This window comes from Hippoglossus stenolepis, chromosome 19 (genome assembly GCF_022539355.2).
Source record: "Hippoglossus stenolepis isolate QCI-W04-F060 chromosome 19, HSTE1.2, whole genome shotgun sequence".
Classification (NCBI taxonomy): Eukaryota; Metazoa; Chordata; class Actinopteri; order Pleuronectiformes; family Pleuronectidae; genus Hippoglossus; species Hippoglossus stenolepis.
The window spans coordinates 13,214,266-13,236,934 of NC_061501.1; the positions used below are offsets into that span (position 1 = coordinate 13,214,266).

The 22,669-nt window shown below is 43.0% G+C and overlaps 3 protein-coding genes across 5 annotated transcripts in view; 1 reads left to right on the plus strand and 2 right to left on the minus strand.

The window, feature by feature from the left end:
- The window catches only part of nck1b (NCK adaptor protein 1b), a 28,312-nt gene extending 24,357 nt beyond the window's left edge, over positions 1–3,955 (plus strand). For both annotated transcript variants that reach the window (XM_035142830.2, XM_035142831.2), the window contains one exon: positions 51–3,955. In XM_035142830.2, coding sequence (XP_034998721.1) covers positions 51–251 — 201 coding nt within the window. In that variant the 3' untranslated portion in view covers positions 252–3,955. The remainder of the gene's footprint in view (positions 1–50) is intronic.
- A 1,614-nt stretch (positions 3,956–5,569) lies between these two features.
- bdh1 (3-hydroxybutyrate dehydrogenase, type 1) lies at positions 5,570–9,006 on the minus strand. The gene is made up of 5 exons (XM_035142833.2): positions 8,764–9,006; positions 8,053–8,163; positions 7,674–7,815; positions 7,436–7,588; positions 5,570–6,736 (listed from the first exon to the last, which is right to left on the minus strand). The coding sequence occupies exons 1-5, from the start codon at positions 8,974–8,976 to the stop codon at positions 6,270–6,272; spliced, it is 1,086 nt and encodes a 361-aa protein (XP_034998724.1). The 5' UTR covers positions 8,977–9,006; the 3' UTR covers positions 5,570–6,269.
- An 873-nt stretch (positions 9,007–9,879) lies between these two features.
- Positions 9,880–20,393, minus strand: gyg1b (glycogenin 1b). Of its 2 annotated transcripts, XM_035142835.2 has the most exons (8): positions 20,234–20,393; positions 17,598–17,733; positions 17,307–17,481; positions 17,022–17,184; positions 12,994–13,120; positions 11,753–11,969; positions 10,975–11,070; positions 9,880–10,718 (listed from the first exon to the last, which is right to left on the minus strand). In XM_035142835.2, exons 1-8 carry the CDS (start codon positions 20,238–20,240, stop codon positions 10,569–10,571), a joined length of 1,071 nt encoding a protein of 356 aa, XP_034998726.1. In that variant the 5' UTR covers positions 20,241–20,393; the 3' UTR covers positions 9,880–10,568. The 2 variants fall into 2 exon arrangements, with proteins under 2 accessions (XP_034998726.1, XP_034998727.1); XM_035142836.2 differs by lacking the exon at positions 10,975–11,070.
- Between the last annotated feature and the right edge of the window lie 2,276 nt (positions 20,394–22,669).

Below are 22,669 nucleotides of genomic sequence, written 5' to 3' on the forward strand. Positions count from 1 at the left end.
AACTGTCTGAACACGGATAATAATCGTGTTCTTCTGTTTTCTTTTCACAGCCAAACGACTTCTCCATCTCCCTGAAGGCGCAGAGCAAGAACAAGCATTTCAAAGTGCAGCTGAAGGAAACCCTTTACTGCATCGGACAGCGCAAGTTCAACTCTATGGAGGAGCTTGTTGAACACTACAAAAAAGCCCCCATCTTCACCAGTGAGCAGGGAGACAAACTGTACCTGGTCAAGGCCTTGGCAGCCTCCTGATCCCTCTGTGCTGCACACACACACTCACACAGACACACACCTCCACACATTAACTGCATCCATACAGTATATATATATATATATATACGTACAGATACTCACAGCAGAACACACACTAACATTTAAACTCCAAGCCTGAGGACTTAACACATCGCCAGGACTTCAATGCCCGATTTGTGAGCATTCCAAGAGGAGGCATGGAGGCAAAAAGCATGGGAGAGACTCTGAGAACTTGAGGGGGGGGGGAGACAAAAGAGAAAAGACTATGGACTCCTGAGAGTTGACTACAGACCTCTTGGTCGCCTATTTTAAATTATCCAGATGTGTTAGGTCATAGGCAATGCCATGTATTTCCACCTTGGTATCTATTAGTTGCATTTAGTTTCCTTTTTTTGTTTGTTTTTGTCGATAATATATAATCTTTTAACAGTTTCTTTTTTTTTAAAAATGTGATGATTTTTTAAAAACTATATCCAACACAAAACAACAAAGGACCCCATGAGGCTTTTCTTCTTTTTTTTTTTGCCAGCCGATTCAGAATCGATCCCAGAGAGGTTCTACATCTCCGCTCGTCTTTGTGTTGGCTGTCTTAACGGTTGTGGACGCACCGATCCTCAACCTCTGCTAAATGCAAATCATGAATAAAAATTAAGTGACCAAAATATATTTATTGACACAATTCTATGGTTGCGGCGATCGGAACATCACACTGTGCGTCTGCAGAGTCAAACTATATTGTCGACTTTTCCTCTCCAGAACTGCTTGTCTCACATATTGCTGTATCCGTATCATGTGAATGTTTCAAGGCCGAGGCACCAGAGGCGGCCGGGACGTTGCATGCAGACAGAATCACGTCCTCACCCCTTCACTGGGAGATACTGACCGAGTTCATCCATGTGTCTGAAGGGTTGTAAAGTATTTCCCTCCTCACAGCCGCCTGGAGCCGCCCCCCCCTCTCCCCCCTGTACGCTGACCACTTCTGTGGAGCTGGGAGGGGAAACGGAGCGAAGTCCAGAGGATGATGTCACTGATCTGGAATTGGTGATCACTGGAGGGAGTGAGAAAGGTCACGCATGGGTCGTGTTTGTGTGGCTGCAGACTGTATACATGAAGCTGAGAGACGCCCTTTTCCCTCAGCAGCCACAAAGGATTCTTCAGAAAACAATTCCTTACGACGAAGTGCTGCGGGAAGTGAAGTAAACTGGTTTAAATGCGTTTTTCTGGGCTCTGTAAGGTCCCAGTTTGGGGAAACCAGTGGGATTTTCCCAGTGAAAAGTCTGCCTACACAACACATGACTTGTATTTACAGTCTTTAGTGAACTGGAGTTTGTCGAGTGAAGAATGGACCAAGTAGTGTTTGAATGTTGGAGGAGCATCTCGTACCAGTGCCTGCAATCAAAGCTGAAGCGGCTCCTCTCAGACGCCGCTCCAGCAGTGGGCTCAGGGAGACTACGGCGACGAAGAGGAGGAGGAGGATGATGATGATCACGGTGCCTGCGATGATGAGCTCTCCAGCTGTGGCCTCTTGGACTCGAGCACAGAAAGTAGGGAACGAGAGGGATTTCACAGAGGACGAATGGAAAAATGAATCCTGAAAGGAAAAGGAAAAAAGCAGTGAATTAGGATCCAGGGAGGAGACTTTTGAGAATCTGTTCCACTGGAGATGAGTATCTGGAATACTGCTCCCAGTCGTGCTCGGGTGGGGAAAATGGACGGAGGCCAACGCTGATGTATCCGAAGAGAATAATAGATTTTTGGAACTTTTAAGGTCGACTCAATCTGGCGGTGCCACGCGGAACAGAAAACATGGGTGTAAACCTTTTTTCCTCCCTCTCCATCCTCCAGGTGATTGACAGCTTTGGGATTGAAGAGCTGTGGGACGACACTGTTTTTATTTTATTTTTTTCCAGCTGTAAAAGATGAATTATAAACAGAAACAATAACCTTGTCAGTTTGATTCACGATGGCTTGAAATGGCAACGTCTAATTTTACACCTCCAAGCGCTCGAAGAACCCTTAATACAACTGTAACGACACATGTGAAACAGTTTTATATATGAAGAAAAGCAACATTCCAACATGAACACAGCAGATTTCTAACTTCATGCCTCTTTATGTGTAAATCACAGGATTGTTCATCACACGACTTGAGTGAATTAGTTTTTGTTTTTTTTGTTCATTTAAGGTCCTAAATCTCTAAAGACTTATTCCACTTTCACACACACGACCACGATTTCAACATGTGTAGGATATTTGTGCCTGTTTCCCTCGTTTTCGTTTCCAGTCGCCAGATAAAGTATTTGGGTTACAAGAATCCTGTTGCATGTCATTTACTACACCCAGTCCCTGGCCGCTGCTGCTGCTGTATCGGTGCCATGTTGCTGACACTTCCTGAGAGACGGTGTTTGCCTGCAGCAGTTGGAGTAATCCACTGCTGTCAGCAACCTCATTTTTGTTTTATTTATTAGATTTTTTTTTGGGGGGTGGGGGCTGAAATTCCCTCCCTGGCTCTGATCTCTGCAGAATCTGCGACGTCACGCAGCATTAAAGTGACAAAACGCCAACGCACCGTGTCCCAGTTTGAAGGATTTAGGACGGAATTTTTTAATGTGCCTTCACAGCTTTCTGTCAACCAAAGGTTTAGTGCCCTGTTTCTTTTCTTTTTTTCCCTCCTCCATCCAGTTCTTCCCCCTTGTCACCGCCGCGTGCTATTTGGTTCAAGCTTTGCATGTGCATCAGTCGAGTCTGATCATCCTGACCGAAAAGGTTATTTCCTTATTTAGCGCTCGCTGATAACGTCATTGTCTAACTTTTTAATTTAATTATTTTTCTTGTCATGCATAAAAAAAATGCCCATTAGTTGATTCTGTGTGTAGTTTCAAGTGACCTTAACGTAGCTGATCTCATCCAGTGTAAACTTCATGTACAGTTTGGAAACGTGTGCTGACGTTCACTCAGAAACAATAACCCCAGGTGTGATGTAACCGTGACCCGGATCTCGTGTGCGAGCACCTCAACGTAACGGTGTCACGTACAGTATGTCAGGGTTTCCACGGAAACGGTTTTTAATGTCTGTATGTAAAGTGTAAGACATTCACTTCTGCAGTTAAGCCACTTAAATATGTAAAAAGAAAGATCATTGATACTTAAACGTGTTACTTGACTACAGTATCTCCCTGCATAGGTAATGTTATGATGAACTGGGATCTTTTTTCGTTTTACAAAGAAGGCCGCATGAGCAGAGCCTCGTAGCTGTACAGACATGGTTTTGAATCTGCTTCAAGAACACACGGACGTCAGTTGGGACGGATGTTATCAAGAGATCACTTCCCTCAACTCGTTTGCCACCGGAGTTGCAGCAGGAACTCGTGACGGAACAAAGCCTGACGTGATGTCGTGTATCGATTTCTTGATAATGTTGACGACGAACTGCCCGTGTTTTAACTTTGGTGCTTTTGTGCTGCTTCCATTTCTATGGTGTTCTTTGTCTCACCAAGCTTTGATCGTTGTGTCTGAGAGCGAGAGAGAGAGAGAGAGGGATGGACGAACAGATCCATGCTGTGGAATGATCAAGGCAGTGCTGTGAAAAAAAATGTCATGCTCTTAAATACTGTTCTTATGAAAAGGGGAGATGTGTTCAGGTGTAATGATTTAGAAGAGTTTATTAGAGTGTTCAAAAGACGTAATAAACCACATGAAAATCATCATGGCTGCTGTTTTTATCATTGTGAAAGTGGTTTGAGATAATAACTTTACAATTTGACTTTTCCCCAGAGGCCAAGAGAAGCTCGGCTGTTTGTGATCGTGGTGGCAGCTGATTGTGGATTATGATCAAAACTAGAATGCTTAGATAAACAATATGCCTACTTACATATTCTGCCATTATTGCCAATACCTCTATCATTTCTATTGTTACTGCTGCTCCCTTCATCTGTCAGTCACTGTCTTTTCTCTCTAATGTGTGTGTTGTATAAATATTTTGTTGACGTGCTCTGATTCATCCATTTCACTTAAGTCGGTCGTGGGAGGAACATTTTTTTGTTGTTTGGAATTTGATTGACTGTTGATGTCATTTTCGTAAAAAAACACCTCGTTTGTCGTTTAACAGTTTGGTTGTTGTGGCCGAGCTGAAGGCCGATGGGAAATCAGAGCATGGAAGACGAGCGAGTGCCCCAGGTCTTCATCTCATAAAAATCCAAATCCTCCAGGATTGTTCTTCGACCTGTCACGGGCTGTAGAGACGCAGGGAAAATCCAAAAGTCACATAAGCTTCTTTCAGACATGCACCGAACTCCGGGGATCTTCTCCAGATCCTGTGGAGGTCATGTCACAAAACGGCTTTAGATTGTGCTGTGAAACTGAAGATTTTTGGACGCGTCAGGTTCTGGACAGAGATTCATTCCTCTTCTTATAGATAGAGTTCAGTGTTCACCCAGTCAGCTCCTATGGCAGCACGGACTGCGCCACGTTACCTGAACAGGTGAGATGGTTGTTCACGGCCTCTGGGCCTGGTAGTTGATCGTGTTTGAGGTTGTGTCATGAACATTTGACATGGTTTTAATTGATGAGGACATAAGGAAAGATTAAGGTTAAACTTCTCCTGGTGCTTATTTATTCATTTTAATCACGCTTGAATTTGTAGTAGGACTGTGTTTGTGTCAGTGTCGAAAGTGTCTGTAAATAACTATAAAGATACAATTTAGTTTTTCGCTTGAAGACAGATTCAAGGTCTGGTCTCCATTGGCCTCCTCAAAAAATGTTCCCACGCTACTGGCTTTTATCCGTTTGTCTGTTTGTTTTGATTTCCACAAAACTTGGTGGAAGAATTGGACGTGTGTCGGGAAGGAACCCAAAACATTTTGGTGCGGATAAGGAAACAATCCGCAAATTTCCCAGAGATATATTCATGGATCTCGTTGGAAAAAGTTCTGCACGTTTAGGGAACTAATATCTATGAGTGTGTGAATAAATAATAATCCAGATGGAGAGAATTTCAAAGTGCTTTCATAAAGGAACAGTTTGTTAATTTACTGTATTACAAAAATACTTATTCTTAAATTATCTCCAAGTCACTATATGAAAACTGTGTATTCTTTCATGTCTGTGCTTCATCTTTGCTCTAATGTGATTATAATGCAGTTTAAATTGGGACATTAACATCCTCTGACCTGCAGCAGATGATTTCTGCAGGGAGACAGGAGTGGTCGGTTGGGCTCATGGTGCTTTTGCGCCACCTGGTGGGCAAATGCATCATGACATTTTCTGGCACCACACAGGACAACCTGCCTTGAGCAAACACACCAATAAAATCTGGTCACTTCATTTAAAATCATTTATTAAAAAGTAATACTGAGATTAAAATATTTTCAAAAATAAAATGCTCTATTCATTGACATTATTTCAAATAAAAAGTACCTTTCCCCCAAGAAGAAGTTAAGGGGGGGGGCTAACCTGTTTGTTTAAGCCCATTCATCACATCATTCAACCAAACTGTCCAAGTCTCACGAGCATGTGAGACAAAGTGGGCTTGTGTTGCCGTTACATAACTTTGGTGGCGAGTGGAGCCAAATCTCCCCAAACTCTTACAGTAGCTGACCTTGGTCTGTTCCGGGCACAGCCACAACAGAACAGCAGGGGCCTTCTCAGCTGCGCCACCAGCTTCCCCAGAAGATTCCCATAAGGCAAAACAATAACAAGAATCAGGAAGAAAATAAAAGAGTGCAGAAATATTTGTTTTTAAAAAGAAAGCATCACAGCAAAAGTACAAGTTTTTCATAGCCCAACACCAAGTAGTTACTTACTACTTATCTCTGAATATATCTGTCTAGATAAAGCTGTGGTATATGTAACAAAAGTGCAATAGTTTACTCACAGTTTAAAGAAACCATTAAGTTTTAAGGCTTGATCAGTGAATGACTTCAGGTGCTGACGAATAGAAAGCAGAGTCTGTAGATCTGAGTCAGTTGAAGAATCGTCGATATGTGTTCTGACTACGTGACAGACGGAGAAAACTCTCCTTTAGAAGTAGAGAAGGTCGGACACGGCGGTGGGCAGGTGGGTCATGAGCTGCAGTCTGATCCACCAGTGGGGCTCTGAGGGACAGTATCGCGCGTACGGGTGCTTGGACATGATGGCGTCGGTGATGTCGTCCAAGACGGGGGCCATGCTCTTGAGTCCGCTGCTGCAGAAGGAGCGCATCAGAGCCGTGTGCTGCTCGAAGTGGGCCTTCCCGTAATCGTCCTTCACGATGGAGGGGGCCTCGCTCCACAGCTTGTTGGCCGTGCTGGCCACGATGTCGCGGGTCAGGATGCTGGTGGCCGGGATGAAGTTCCCGGGTTCCACGATGGACACTTTGACTCCCCAGGACTTCATCTCATAGCGCAGGCAGTCCGAAAAGGCCTCCACGCCGTATTTAGACACGCAGTAAGGAGACCGCATGACATTTCCCATCCTGCCGTACAGGCTGGCCAGGTTCACCACACGACCTGCAAGGGCAAAAGAGATATTGTATTTCACTGGGACCTTACTGGTTAAATTTAGAATGAATAAATAAAGAGATTTGACAGTTAATGCACCACCATAGAAATTTGTTTTTGAACAGGTTTTAACTGCAGCTTCAGATCCTCAGGGTCTGTTAAACCTTCAGGTCCAGAGTTCAACAGTCTCATGACCTAAAAACAACATTCTGGAGCTTTTCTCAACTATTTCACTAAACATTTGCTGAGTCCAGAATTCTTTTTTTTAAACATTATCTACAGTCGTTTTTGCTTCTAAACTTTGGTATAAACTACATTTCAACTGATGATTCAATTTCATTTGTCAATTTACCAAATCGTACATGGTTTTACTTTTCATTGTACAATTAATTTACTGTATATTATATTTCTTGTTAAGCTAGTGCTCCTCAAACTGTTACTATAGTAACAGTTTCACTTATTATGGAGGAGGACTGTAAACTTGTCCTTCAACATGAGGCTTGTTTGCATTGTTAACGTTCTTCACAGAACTCACGGGACACAACTTAGTTTTCTTTCAAACAGGAATCCTAACAATGTTTATAATCCATCCAAAAAAAAACCTGAGTAAAATATATAAAATATGTAAAATCCAGGTTTATGATTCTTGCCGTTTTGGACACTATTCAACTTGTGAAATTGATCATGTGAGATTCTCCAGCCACTGACCTTTGGCTCTGCGGATTAACGGCAGAACAGCTTTGGTGACCCTGATGGTTCCCCACAGGTTGACCTCTGACACCTTCTTGTACGTGTCCATGGAGGTAAACTCCACCTCTCCGAAGGTTGACACGCCGGCGTTGTTCACCACGGCCCACAGACCTGCGGCAGGAACAGGGACACAGGATTAAATCTGTGAGGGAGCAAACCTTGATCCTCTGTTATGGAGGCCATTCCAGTTATTTACCTCTTTCAGAGTCCTCCAGGTTCTCTTTGATAAATTCAACAGCCTGGTTCACCTGCTCCTCGCTGCACACGTCCAGCTGGACGAGCTTCATGCGATCGGAGTGGAACTCCTCGAGCTCCTTGGCTCCTTCTCCACCTTTATCCTGCAGAGAGGACAGAGTTCCACCAAATCAAGTTTACAATTCAGGTCATTTAAGCTGTGAAAAATGTATCGAACAAACAGAGCAGCCGGAAAAACCAGGGAGGTATTAACCCTCCTAATCCTCCACCAACTAATACAGTCAAATCCAACAATCCTGCAAGAAATTCTACAGATGAAAAGCTTCGTTGCTGGTTTGGACTGTTGATCCAGGAACATATGGTACAGGTTACCGTCGTACCTTCAGAAAACATCCAGCGAACACGGTGAAGCCCAGCCTGTGCAGATGTTTGGCGAGCGCGTGACCGAACCCACTGTCACAGCCAGTGATGAACACGGCTCGACCGCTCACCTGCAGAGACGGACACATTAATACATATTGATAAACACAGAAAAACTGAAAAATACAGAATATATAAGAGAAGAATGGAAAAAAACGTTCATTGTGTCTTCATACTTTACTTATCTACATATATATATATATTGCATTTGTACTACAATACCTACTTCTTAAGATAAGTTTGATTATTCCCATGCAGGGGAAATGCACTTATTACAGCAGCAGAAGAATGAGGCGGACAAGAGAACACATAAAAGTATAAAACTAGAATCAAATAGGCAATAAAAGAGAAAATAAAACATAGAAATAAATACAAATACAGAGAATATGTACATAATACACACGTTTCACTACACACTGTGTTACACTTCATACGAAATCCTTTGTATGTTGAAAAACAGATCTTGATTTGATATATTAAAAATATTGTGTACATAATAAATAATTGTATAACAGGCTGTGTATGACAGTGTTATTACAACGTTAGGAAGTGAGTCATGTAGTAAAGTTATTAAACAGCATTAACAGACACATGTATGAGGTGAATGCTCATTAATAACTTTACTCCTGTTAGTTTTATGACGTTTTAAAGTGGCGCGGTGATGACGTCACCTGCTCCAGTCCTCGGGGGATCCGGGGCGTCGCGACGAACAGCACGAACCCCGCGTACACAACCACCACGCACTCCGTGACGCTGCTGTCCGGGAAGCCGAGCAGCCGCATGAGCGCGTTGAGCAGCGCCGGTAGACCGAGCCCGAGCAGCACGGTGAGAAACACCGAGAACAGCACGAGCGCAGCCCCTCGGAACACGGACTGAGGCGCCATCTTGGATCTGCTGCTGTGTTTACGTCCGTGGAGGAGAGCAGAGTCAGAACCGAGGGGGCGTGGCACAGCAAGCCACACCCCCAGAACTCTGGTACCAGGGTCCAGTTTCAACGTTTAACTATAATTATTATGTATTGTATATAATGTATTAAGATGCTTATAAAAACATAATACACACATGCACATATATGTATATTTATTTTTACATATTACTTCTGTGTTCAAGTTTTCATGTGACACAGCTGCTCTTTATTTATTCATTTAATTTAACTCTACCTAAACGTGGTTGTCTGGCCTCTTTGTCACATTACATCCTGCTAATAGTTATTTCTCTTACATTTACTTTTCTTGCTTTGTCAAAGCACTCTTGCTTTGTAAACTCTGTAAAGTTTATTATTATATTACATAGTTTGGAATGTAACACAACGTATTACTTATACAAGCACCTGCATGTTTAACCAAGTTGTTTTGTCACCCTGTAAATGAGGAACCACTCGTAACCACCCATTTGGAAATCAGCCGACTCCAAGCTCCACATACTCATTTAGTTTTAAGATATGGGGCTGAAGAGGGAAATGGAGAAAAGCTGACACAATTTTGGAAGAAACGCATTTTTGTGAAATAGCCATTGTGTCTTTCACACTCACACCCATAGATAGGGATTGGGTAAGATATACGCATGTGTGCACTCATTCACCATCTGACAGAACGAGCTGCCCTCATTTTTAAACAACTTATAAATGCTGGTAATGTTTTAAAAGACAGATTTGTGAGTATGCACAGAAAATGTGTCAAATATGTGCTTCTATATCATTTCAACCTAATTCTACACACAAGCATCAATGAACACACTCCAGTGTACTTACAGATGTAGGAGGAAAAAAAAACACCTGAACAAGTCCAGAACTTCTCATGTTTTTAATGTTTCCAGGTGTAAAGTGTCCGTGGTACAGTCAACTGTCCAGGATGGACAAGGGAACACTCAAAGAAAGTTAAAAAGTCAAGAACAGACCGGATGATGGCAGCAGAGAGCGCGAGACACCAAGGCACTGAGGATCTGCTGCGTATCTATGGCGACTACAGGACCACACTATGGCCTTTAGAAGCGCTGTAAACATGTTTACGATTTAAACTGGGAGGATGTTAGATGGCTATCGTAAAAAAAAAGAAGAAAGAAATTAGAATGTACATGTAAGTCAGTAACACAGATACATGAGTTCCAGTTCAACTCTTTATTGTCGTCATCTCCCTTTAGTAACAAAGGACACTCAGATAAAAAGAAAAACGCAACGTTTTAATCAAAAGACCTAGAAAAAGTGAGTTTTTGTTAGTATTGTTTTTTTTAATTTTCCCTCCATTGCAGCACAACAGATCCCTGCGACAGGGTCAACTCAGTAATGAGTCTTGCATAGATAATTGAAGCCCTTCGTAATATTTAAATGGCGTTGAAGGTTTTGCTGGTGAAGAGATTGAGACTAATTTTCGTCGGGAAACGGGCAGGAAGGAAAAAACAAGACGTGTTTTACAGTATTTTTTTGCAAAGACGTGGTGAGTGTGTTAAACTGCAAGAGCTGCGTTGATCTCCACGCTCTTCATTTCAGAAAACTGTCCAGCTTCCTCTTGATATTGTCAAACGAGTCCATTCCCATGTAGTCTGCCTGACCTTGCTCCCACTTCTCCTTGCGCTCCTCCGATGACAGCTCGGGCTGTAGCTCTTGTGCGAGTGAGGAGAAGTTTTCACCCTGTGCAGAAATATAAAAAAAGTCATACACGAAAAGGAAAGAAAGACAAACTGCAGAGAACACCAACTGTGCGTTCATTGCTTCTTTTTTTTAAGTGCTCAATTTGCCATTCGTAGCTTTTCTACATTAATGGCTGCAGGCGAACAAACGCAGAAGCTTCAGCTTTTAGAGGAACAGTAGCAGCAGCGTTAACCAGGTGCCAACAAACCGTTATTTATCGCTAAGCTATAAAAAGCACACATCACTATCTCCGTACCTGATCGCTCTCAAAAGTGAGCATGTCACAATACTGGAACTTTTTGAGATGTTTAGGACAGAGAATACGTAAATCATCCAGAGTCAGAGCAAAACGCTAAAAAAATGAAATAAATAAAAGGTGGAAGAAACACAAGTGATTATATGAAAACTGAACAGCAACTTTATAAACAAATCTTTTAGGGCAATCCTATCATTTCTTATAGAGCTTAACAAGCTAGAAATGTTGGTCAATGTTGATGTTCAATAAAGTTGTATTGTGTAAAAAGTAACGTTACACAGGAAATCCCAAAGAAGCAATTTGATTGGTTCAGAGTTTCCACACTTTGCTAAGAATTTGTCAATATCTTTCTTAAAGCAACTTTTACTGAGCAACAGCGCCCTCTGCAGCCACACACGGTGACTCACCCTGCTGGGCTCCATGTCTGAGTGATGAAGTGGTTTTCGTGTAGAGAAGAATCAAAGCCCACTGATCTCTTGACCCACTCACTAAACTGAACCAACTGAACGGTGGATATTACCCATGATCCCCGGCTTCCTGAACCAGAGGAGCTGCTGTAACAAACCAAACTGCTTCGAATTCTTCATATTTGAAATGTTTGGAGATAAACGCCGGTTTTAAAAGTCTTTAACTGATCTACAGTCTGTTACACACTTCTCACAGGAGATTAAATAGAAAATCTAGCAAAAAAAGATGAGATATCAGATAAAGTGATTGATCATAATGTTTCTAGTGTAACTGAAGTGTCACAGAAGCAGTAAAACCTGCGTTTATTCACCTCCACACATCCGGAGTGAAAAGGCTTCTCTCCATACTGCTCTTGCAGCATCGGCACCACGGCGCTGGAGTACAGGGTCCACCAGTCCATGAGGAAGGTGGGATGCTCGGTGGCCTCGTGCACACTCCCCGTGATCTTTTTGGCTTTGGGGTCAAATGTGTAACTCCACGGTTTGGTCTTCCCCAAAAAGTGGACCACCTTGGCATTGCCACCATATCTGGAGAGAGTAGCACAGTAAATGAGGATTAAAATGCAGATCCTGAATCATTTTAATAATAACAGGTCTTTAATCAAGGTTCGGAATTATGAGATTGTCTGAGGCCTGTATTTTGCACTGGATTGCAATACATTATGTATAATATGCATCTTCAGCCACCAGGGGTCACTTTATCAGAACAATAATAAAATACAGTGGAAGAATCACAGAATCGTTTCTAAACAAATGCTGTTTGGTTGTTTCATAAATGTTTGGACCGTAAAAGTAATATTTTGCTGTTGTTACTGGCTCTGTCAGTGAAGTTCTGCTCCTATCTGTGTGTCTATCATTCTATAGTATATGTCTCGTTGTTTTAAGACATTTAAAAGAAGAATTGTTACATATTATATCTTCAAGCGCCGGAAAACTTTGTTGTTATTGCGGAGGTAATAGACAACAACAGATACGAGCATCTTTTTACTGCTTGCGTACGTAAATAAACTTGTCCTCTGAGCACCAACAACTAAATACATGTTTATTATCATGTCGTTCTGACTCGGTTGCCAGGAAATGCCAAATTTAAGAGCCTGTTGATGAGGATTGTTTCGAGGGGGAGAGCAGTTCAGACGCAGAGAGGCAGGAGGAGGAGGGGGGGGGGAGCTTAAGACGCAATGCACAATAACGGGTCTGAGAGGCGAACATAAAAAGGTCTTTAAATAAACCGCTCTATTTTAGGGTTTGGTATCAGCTGTTGGGAGCTCAGGGTGGAAATCCAACCCAGAGACGACGGCCTGCTGGGCGACTCTGGGGCAGAGCTGCTGGAATCTCACTGCTCATCTCGCTCGTAACCTGATGTCACGTCACGATGCATCTACACGTTCATGTGATCGAGTGTTGGCTTACGCCTTGGCTCGGTGTCTGTCTGCCGGAGTATAATACAACTGTGTTGTGCAAGTAGAAGCGCACCAAAATAAAACTTTAGAAATCACTCCTACGTCTGTGTGAACGTCAGTCAGAAGCACGACCTTGGCAGACGGACACTTACTGTTTGAAGGCTGGAAGGTACGTGTAGATGGCTATGCTGCTGAGGTTGTAGATGAAGGGGAGGTGTTTCGATATGTCAGCTGTTGCCCAGGTGTTGAAGAAGCCGTTCAAAACACCCTGGTCTCCGCCTGCAACACAGAGAGTGGAAAAAATATATAAAGACACTTTTTCATCAAGATCCATGAAAGTGAGAAAATGATTCCTGGATCTGCCCCAACATTTTATGGGTTCTTCCCTGACCCATAATGCATCTCTTTACCTTGTCTCGCGATAATCTGTCCAGTACTTTTTGCGTTATCTTGCTTACAAACAAATAAGCAAATAAAAATGACCTCGAACACATGACCTCCTTGGCAGCTAAATATCGACAAATGCTCTTTATAACTTGGTACTCTTCAGTAATCTGTACAAACCTGAAGTTTGAGATTAGTTGAGCTTTCATCTGTAGATGATTTGTATCATTAGTGTGGAGATGCAGTGATGTGGTGGCGGTGCAAACTGATAAAATGCTTTGGTTTTCAGTGTTTGACTTGTTGGTTTTGGTGAAACAGGAAAAGCTGAGTGCAGTCGAATGATGTGCACACGTCTGACAGCTTAATGAATCATTCTGCTCACATTGGTTCATCAGGAGAAGAGAGCAGCCCAAACATGAGTTTCTTTTGTACAAGAGTGTTGTCTTTGATTTAGAATCATTTCACATCCAGTTCTTTCCCTCGAAACCCTCTCCTCACTCAAACAGCTCCTGCTCGAAACTGTTCTCTCTGATTTACTGTCACTGCTTCAGTTTGAGTTCTTCTCCTTGTGTATGTCAGTATCAGTACAGACACATTCCACATGATACACAGCTCCATTGGTGACTAGTCAAGTTTAAATAACACAACTAGACACAAATATTTAAGACATGTCGTCTCTTTGTGCTGCTGATGTGAATTATCGTTAAGCCCTCTGGCTTGTTTTAAAAAGTTTGCACTTGAGTTGTTTCCAGTATTTGAGACCTGACTGGAGGGATGCACCGCTCAGTTCAGTCTGACTGGTGTAGAGGTGGGCCGGGCATCGTCATGGGGCTGGATTACGTAAACACAGAACAGTTTGGGGTGCAGGGAGACGTTTGGTCAGTGAAACTTCCAGTAAACAGAGCTGAACCTTTTTTCTCCTCCAGCGAGCATGTGTTACATCATCAAATCCGCAGCTGACCAACCAGGACCTGAAGTCTGAAAACCTGACGCAAGCTAAATAACCACAACCTCATTCCTACTGAAATCGCTTCACACACACACTAAACCATACAGTAAGTCTTCGGACTGTCACAAGCACAAGCTGAGATTTCAGCCATTAATAGACCTTTCACATATAGATCCCGACAAGCACAGGACTGCACTGTGCCTGGAAACCCACAGACTGCTGCAGTTTAAAATAACACACGTGGCCGAAACCCGCGACCTCCGCCGGGGGAATTCTAGACTTCATATGGAACCGAGTATCTTTCATTTTGAGGGGATGAGCAGAGCTCGGCAAGAATGTGCTCCTAACTCTGCCAGCATGTTTTGGCAACGGACAACAGAGGAAGCACAGATGCAGAAAATATTAATCTTTTCAATATTGTTCAGTTTCCTCCATGACCTGCAAGCAGAGAGAGCGAGGTGCCTGTGTACATCATGTTTTCCTTATAGCAGAGCGGGACTGAAATGCTAAAGGTCAAAGCAACTCAACTCATGCTCCAGCGCGTAGGAAAAAAACCCGTCCCTGGCTATAAATAAGACAGCTCTACTCATTAGAACACCATCAGGCTTACAGACGCCGGTGTCACACTGGAATATTCAATATAAAAAGAAATGGACAATAAAAAGACATGAGTTGTGATAAACAAAGTGTTTCCTGCAAGAGTTAAGACAATAGCGTCTTGTCTGTTGATGCGACTGTGACGGAGAAGCTCCTGCCAACAAACGCTCGGTGCAGACAGAATGAGTCGGAGCTTGAAAGCGTTTGGCTGCTTGTCAGCAAACTAATTGGTTTTTCAAATTCTCCCCGATGGAATCTCTTTCACAGCATCGCAAGGGGAACGCAGCTTGTCATTTGTTTTTTTTTAAAAAGGACAAGCCCCGTTTTTTTTCAAGCTTTTACTAGAAGTTTATTTTTGTTTGTTCTGCAGCTGCTTCCTTTTGTGAGATTTATGAGGTCGAAACAACCCGAGGAAACTCGCATGCCAGATTTTCAAGCAGATTCAAGGCTGGTTTTCAGATGATCAAAGATACATAATGAGCAAGATACATGTAGGTCATTCTGAGCCTTATGCAACTGTATACTTGAGCTGGTTCAAAAGGTTATGAATGTATGTCATGGCAGGGCAAGGATGTTGACCTCTGCCAGGAAGGTTATGTTTTAAACTCGGTCTGTTCGTATGTTTGGTTGTTAGCATGATTATACAAAAACTACTGGACAGATTACCATGAAACGTCGTGGATGTGATATGGGTTTGAGAAGAACCCATTCAATTTTGGTGTAGATCCAGATCAGAGAGCGGATCCAGGATTTTTTTCCCCCACTTTCTTTAACATTTCGATTTGGCATTTGTGACATTTTCCTTGATTACATCAGAGAATTCAGTTGTTAAGTCGTGATGTGTGATATCTGTCCGAGTTGTGGTGTTTTCAAGATGTTGCTGTGTCCCTCGCTGCAAGTTTGGATGCCGGGGAAATTGATTGAATACGACACAAAACATTTCTTTGCCTGTTTACGCTAACATTTGCTAGCTAGACTTAGCTTAGACTTTAGAAAAAGAAACATCACATGACATCGCACTTAACAAGCAGATAAATCGTGGATCTTGTTCAGGGAACTGATATTTATGAGTGTGAGCAATTTGGTGCAGATCCAAATAAAAATATGGATCTAGTGAATTTTAATGTGATTCCATAAGGGGGCTGTTGGGCCTTGGCGGAGGTCGGCACTCTACAATAGAGCCATTCTATTTTTTTCCAAATACCAATGGCTGACTCAAGTTTTTATGTAATGATTTTCCTCAAAAGCAACAGTCAGTCCACCTGCAGAGAAGAAGAACCACGTGCCCTGAAGAAATGTGGACCAATGATCTTTTCAGCCACTGGTCTGAACAGGAGCCGCTCAGCAGGGACCAGACCCGACATGGAGGCAGAACAACGACCACGATTCAGTTACAGTTGCAGCGTGCCTCGCCGGGAGGAGCTGCTGAATGTCAACCAGCGCTCCGGGAAAAACAGGCCCTCTCAAATTTAACCCCCACCCCACCCTAGTGAGCCCCTGAGAATAACTCGGCCAGACGGTGTGTGACAGGAGGACCTTGTGTCAGCGCACCGGGCTCAACAAAGACTTTACTTACAGCGAAAGATAAACACGCTCAGTTTAACATCACGTTACCGAGAGCCAAGTGTTAGTCCAAACAGTTCAAAGCAAAAATGTTTGAGTACGACTGAAAAAAGACCAGTGACATCCAACCTCAGCTGAGCGGTAAACCACAAACCCTTGACATATTAAATTCTTTCTTGTAATACATTCGGTGATGACGTGAAACATGTCTTTTGAGGGAAACTTGTAAAAGGACACTAATCTTATCTAATACCAGCACGTAAGAACAACTAATACGTTTGTGGACTAAAAGGAGAAGTTTAGGAATATTTATGGATGTCGGTTTATTTGCTTTCTGAGATTTCAGTGTCCAGCCTCGTCTGACTGCGTGCGAGCACATGTGAACCAACAGGCTTTTCATGTCAAATCGTTCAAACTTGTTTGTTGGAAAAAGTGCCAGCCCTGACACTAAAGTGAGCAGCTGGTGGTTGTATTCCTCTGCTGACCAGGCAGGATACTGGAGAAAAAGGTCAAAATGTACATTGCGACAGATGGACAACCTGAGAACATAATGCGTCTGGCTGTCACCGCTGCCTGAACAGCTGGGAAAATAACTTTGAACATTTAGCTTGACAAGTAACTCGTTCAATGAATCGTCTTTAGATTGACTGAAACAAAAGTGTGAGAAGTTGGTCCTTGCTGGCTTACCGTCAAAGCTTCCGTGTTCTGTACAGTACTGAAGCAGTTTGCCGTAAGTCTCCATCGAAGGACAAAAGACGAACACACCGGAGTTAAAGCAGTCGGGCCATCCGGGGTCAGGAGCAGCCGACAGTTCTTCTCTGTCAAACAGTTCATCTATATTTGAAAGCACCTGGGGACGCAGAAACAAATAAACACAATCTTCTTCACCCACATATCTGGTTCGAGTAGAACAATAATATACAGCATCTTAGAGTGTTTGACTGTTGAGGACAAATCCTAACTTCATCTCACCAGTGTGTCTGCATCCATGAAAACACATTTGGAGTAATGTGTGAGGGTCCAGCAGTGGAGTTTGGTGAAGGTGACGCCCAGGTCAGGCCTCTTCATCATGGCCAGGTGAGCCGTGTCGCCGCTTTCCAGCACGTCCACCACCCTCACCTCGTCGTAGATCCTCTTCAGCACCGACCTGATGATTCACAACACTTTGAATGACCGAGCGCAGCTGGAAAACATGAGGGGGGTGCCGCATGTGTGGTTCAGAAATGTTCAATGATGCCTCTGGTGGGAGGTTAGGTTACTTACTGGCACGGCTCGGACACTTGTTGACCAATGAGCACCACCAGCTTCTTGGATGTGTTGTGGTTGCGCAGGGACATGCCCAGAACCATGGCTCCCCGAGAGTAGCTGTCATTGGTAGCCAACGTCACAAAAGCCTGGTCTGCAAAGGAAAAGTAGCAGGAGAGAAGTTTAGCAGGAGTGAATCTAATCTAGCACACTTCTGCGTATTAGTATACAGAGTTTCTGCAAGATCCTAATGTCAAGTATATTGAATTACCTCCACTTCCCATAACTGAAGATAAGGGGAAGCATTCGAGTAGAGAATAACAGAACATAAAAGATCCCACGTTATCTCACAAAGGCCAAAAAAAACACCAACTCATTTACGTTAACATAACTAAGACCTCCCAAAACACATTTATGATCTACTGCGTAATATTTTAACATTTATTACTGAATAAAGGTCTTAAATTCAGATTATTGACTTCAGTTTGAATTGAGGTGACATCATTTACTTTTTTTGTCTGTCATCTTTGTGTCCTTATTAAATATAAGGCAACTTTCCTTAAAAAAAAAAATTTAAAAAAATCATCCAAATCTGAAAAGATATTCCAGAAAACAGGTTTTAGTGCAAATGTACAATGCGTATGTCGTGAGCTCCAGGTCAGATCAGGCATATAGGGACAGAAATGACTTGAAAAGTTATCTGCAGGATCAAGATGCATAAACAATCAAATCAGCCCAAAGCAGCAATCACTTTTCCCCCTCTTTAGTCAACAATGTAAATAGCTCTGCGTGGATCTTGTGCAGTTGAAACAATCGGCAACTTAATGTTCCAATCAATTCACGTGCTTAAAGACAACAGTCACTTTAACTGCTAGACTTTAAAAAAAACTTTTATTTCTACAAGCGATAAGGTTTGGCCTCACGAGAGGATTTCTCACTTGCTTCAAGAAAAGAAATAGTTAAGTACTGTGAACCAGACTTAATGTCTCATTAAAGTGAATTTTATTTGCAGTGTGGTGCCTGCTCTGTACTCGGCAGGAGGGGAAATCTGTCGGCTACCTGCCAGGTCCCGTCTCTGAACAACGACTCGCCTGTGAGAGGACATTTAAACTCAATGATGACATCAGTGTGGCTGCTGGGGGCAACATGAATGCCACATGAATTGTACATTAATACCTTGGGATTCAATGGACAAATAAACTACACCACAAGTATAAAGTACAAAATGTTCAAGGGCTAGATGTTTCTGTAAATTTGAGCCAAGGAGAACTTGTTCTCTCTCACTGCTGCCTCACCTACTCTCCCTCACGCCCCCTTCTTCCATTGGTACAACCTGTGGTGTAGTATTCCTGCATGAAACACAAGAATAACTTCCAAGCGACACTGTGCGACTGTTACTGAGCAACAGCGCCATCTGCAGCCACACCTGGTGCTTAGTTCGGTTGGGTTCTGTCCGAGCGATTAAGTGGTTTTCATGTCAGTTAAATGGCTCATTTATGCTTCATGTACGAAAAGAAATACGTCTGTTTCAAAGGAAGTAACCGCCACTGCCCACATACATGAACCTCCACGTGCCCTTTACGTTAGCGTGGTTGTTAAGCAAGACATCCACAAGAGGGCAGCTCAGAGTCAAGAGGTTGTAATGTTTCTTTTAAGAAAGAGGCAAAAGAGAAGGTGAAGTTTCAACTCGCAAAGTCTCTCCTCAAAAAGTATAGCCATTGTGGAAATTTCTTCCTCGTGTCCTCTGATTGTTGAACTATTGGCTACACTGCCCCCCCACTATTTCTTGTAGTACTACTCCGTTTCCTCTGTATCCGTAACCTTACACAAGACGTGCGCAAATGCGGACAAACTGAACGCAGAGTACGGACAGACACCTCCATCTTTTTTCTGTATACGCATCTAACGCTAAGTATAAATGAGCCCACACTCTTCTTGCGGGAGATCACACCCCCTTCACACAGGAGCAGAGATTAAGGGTGAGGAGTGTGAATCAAAGCAGCACCATTCTAACTATTCCAAGATTGTGAACCATCAAACTAAACTTGAAGCGGCCATTTTAAAGTAAAAAAAGTGACACAGTGTGGCTTTAAAGACAGAGGACGATCACTTCAACCACAGCCACAGGCTCAGTGAGTTGACAGTACAGGCTGCAAATGTCCCCCTTCCATTTTGACTTGTGTGGACAAGATTAAACCACAAGAGGGAGTTGAGTAATGGAGAATCATGACATTCAGTAGGTTCTCTAACTATAAGGTCAATACAGTGTAAACAGGTAGACATGGCTCATGTGACAAAAGTCTGACAAAACGACGAAGTGGAGGTCAGACGACAAGTTCCAGTGTGATTTTTCATAGAGAGGAAAAACACAGATGGAGACAAAATGTACAGAGTCTGAGTCACTGTTCACCAGAGGAGGCTGCTGCTGTGCAAACACAGTTACCCAACACACACACGTTGAGTCAGAGCAACCGGCTGCAACCACCTTTGTCACAATATTGACCTCCTATTGATAATTAAACGCTATAAAAGTTTGCGAGACTTTCCAAAAACTTCAAAGGCAACACGTTTCAGCGCGTGAGCAGTTCCTCTCTGAAGACGGGACAGCGCAGAGTGGACGGTTCGAAACGTTACAATGTTACAATGCTACGTACCAGCCATGACTGCAGAAGAGGAGGAAGGAGTCGAAGCTACTTTGTCCCCGGACAGGACGCGACAGCTCGGCGTGGAGAGAAGGTCTGAGCAGCTCCACTGAGGTGATTTATACCAGGGTGACAGCAGCGCGAGGCAGCGTCACGTGACCGCCTCCACACACCCACCTGCCCCTGGCGTGAGTCTGCACACACACACACACACACACACACGCACACGCCCCCTCCACCAGTTCAGGGAGTTGAACTATTCACAAGTATACCATAGATACATCAGTATAGTTATTTGTTATTTACAAGTGGGAAAAAGGTAGATTTAAGGTTCAGTCAGACATAATTTCAACAATCCCAGAAAATGTCAATCCCAGAACATGTCACCAGGCAGGGCAGCTGCCATGCAGCTGCCCTGCCTGGTGACATGTTCACTCAAGATGTCAATACAGGGAGGAGGAGGAGGATGATGATGATGATGATGATGATGATGATGATGATATTGATGCCATCAAAGAACTGAACTCACGTCATTCATGTCACTCTTCTTTGGGTTAGTGCAAGAATACTGTGCAATATCTTTCTCTCAGTCCAATATACTGTTCATACAACTACACAACTTTTATAAGTGCTCACATACACTGTATGTATGTGAGCATTTATTGTTTGTATCCATTCCTGTTTTTGTTTTATTGTAGACTAAATATGTGATGCATTCTGATTCTGTTGCGTGTTTTATGTATATTGTGTGTAACGCTGAGGGAGACACGCTGAATTTCATTGTACAGATGTGCAATGACAATAAATGCATTCTATTTCATTTCAAATCTAATTTATTCTATTCTATTCTATTCTATGATACTGCAATGAGGCGCTGACATCAGGAACAAGATGTTCCATAATTTAAATCTCGCACTTTGGCCCCATCTTGTGGTGCAAAGACCGACCAGCAGGGTAGTGTGGGAGCCACTGGCTGTCTTACACAACAGTGGTGTATTTTTGGTGGCCTCAGTAGAGCCCTTGTATAAATTCTTAGCTCAAGTATTGTAGCGTTGCTTTTGGACCCTGGTCTAATACAGAGCAGAGGGCATAAACTGAGCCCTACGGTATTTATTTTTGAATTTTAAATTTAAAAGGTAGTTGCCTTACAGCAAAAAGGTTCCAAGTTGGAATCCTTGGCTGAGGCTGGGCTTTCCCCAGCTCCCTCCCACAGACCAGAGACATGCAGACTGAGGTTAGGTTAAGCAGAGACTCTAAATTGACTGTAGGTGTGAGAGTGTGCATGAATGGTTGTTTGTCTCTGTTGGTCCTGTGATAGGCTGGCGACCTGTCCGGGGTGAACCTCCCCCTCTGGCCCTGTGTCAGCAGAGACTGTTTCCAGCTCCCCTCCTGACCCTCAGGTCAAGGATAAGTGTCATAGATAATGGATGGATGGACATGAGTGTGCTTTAAAGGTCCAGTGTGTAGGATATATATTAGGATCGCTAGCCAGAAACATTACATAGTGTTATTTTCATTTGTATACAAGGTTCACTGTGTTTTGGTTACTTTAGAATGAGCCTTTATATCTACATCAAGTGCAGGTCCTCTTCCATGAAGGCTGACATGTTACACCACCATGTTTCTACAGTAGCCCAGAGTGGACAAACCAAATAAGCAACTGGATCTCAAGAGGACAATTTAACTTATAACTGCAGATTCAGTTGGTTGCCATCTGCAACCTCACCACTAGTTGCCACTAAATACCACTGGTATTTAAAATACACATAGAATAAATATTTGTTAGAACGTTTCCTAAAACCATTTTCTCTGCTGATTTTTAAGGATCGTTAATTTTTAAAACTTCCAGATTTTACAGAGTTGCATTTGTCATAAAATAAAAAAAATAAACAGTCCCTGAACTTCACCTTTCTACCTTCTGCCTCACGACTCTGAGCCACTGCAGTTAAACTCCCCGCTGATCTTTGGCTCCTTTATTTTCTCCAGTCAAGCAGATGCTTGGTAGAGTGGATACGCTGCCAAGGCGTGCTCTGTGGTCGTCACACACTGTGCTGCTGGACCACAATCCTTGAAGGCTGATCCCCCGCCCAGCCAGCATCCACCACTGGAACCGAGCCAGCTGAACAAGAGGGATCACCGGGGTTCAAAGGGGCTGATACAGTAAATTGGTGGAGCCTTTTGTTTCTTGAAGCACTGACTCGTTTAAATCTTCGACATTGAATGTTCCAGGGCCCCATTGCTTGGTTAAATTTCAGTGGCGCACTATAATTTTCCGGACCGTGAAATATTTTCTGAAGTAAATTATTATAATTTCAATAAATGCAGCAGAGCAGTTTTCAGGCCTGTTTGTGATGAGGTGTAACTTTCATTGTTTTGTTGCATATTTCCATTCTCAGTCCACCAGACACTACGCTGTCATATACACATGAAAAAATTAGATTCAGCATG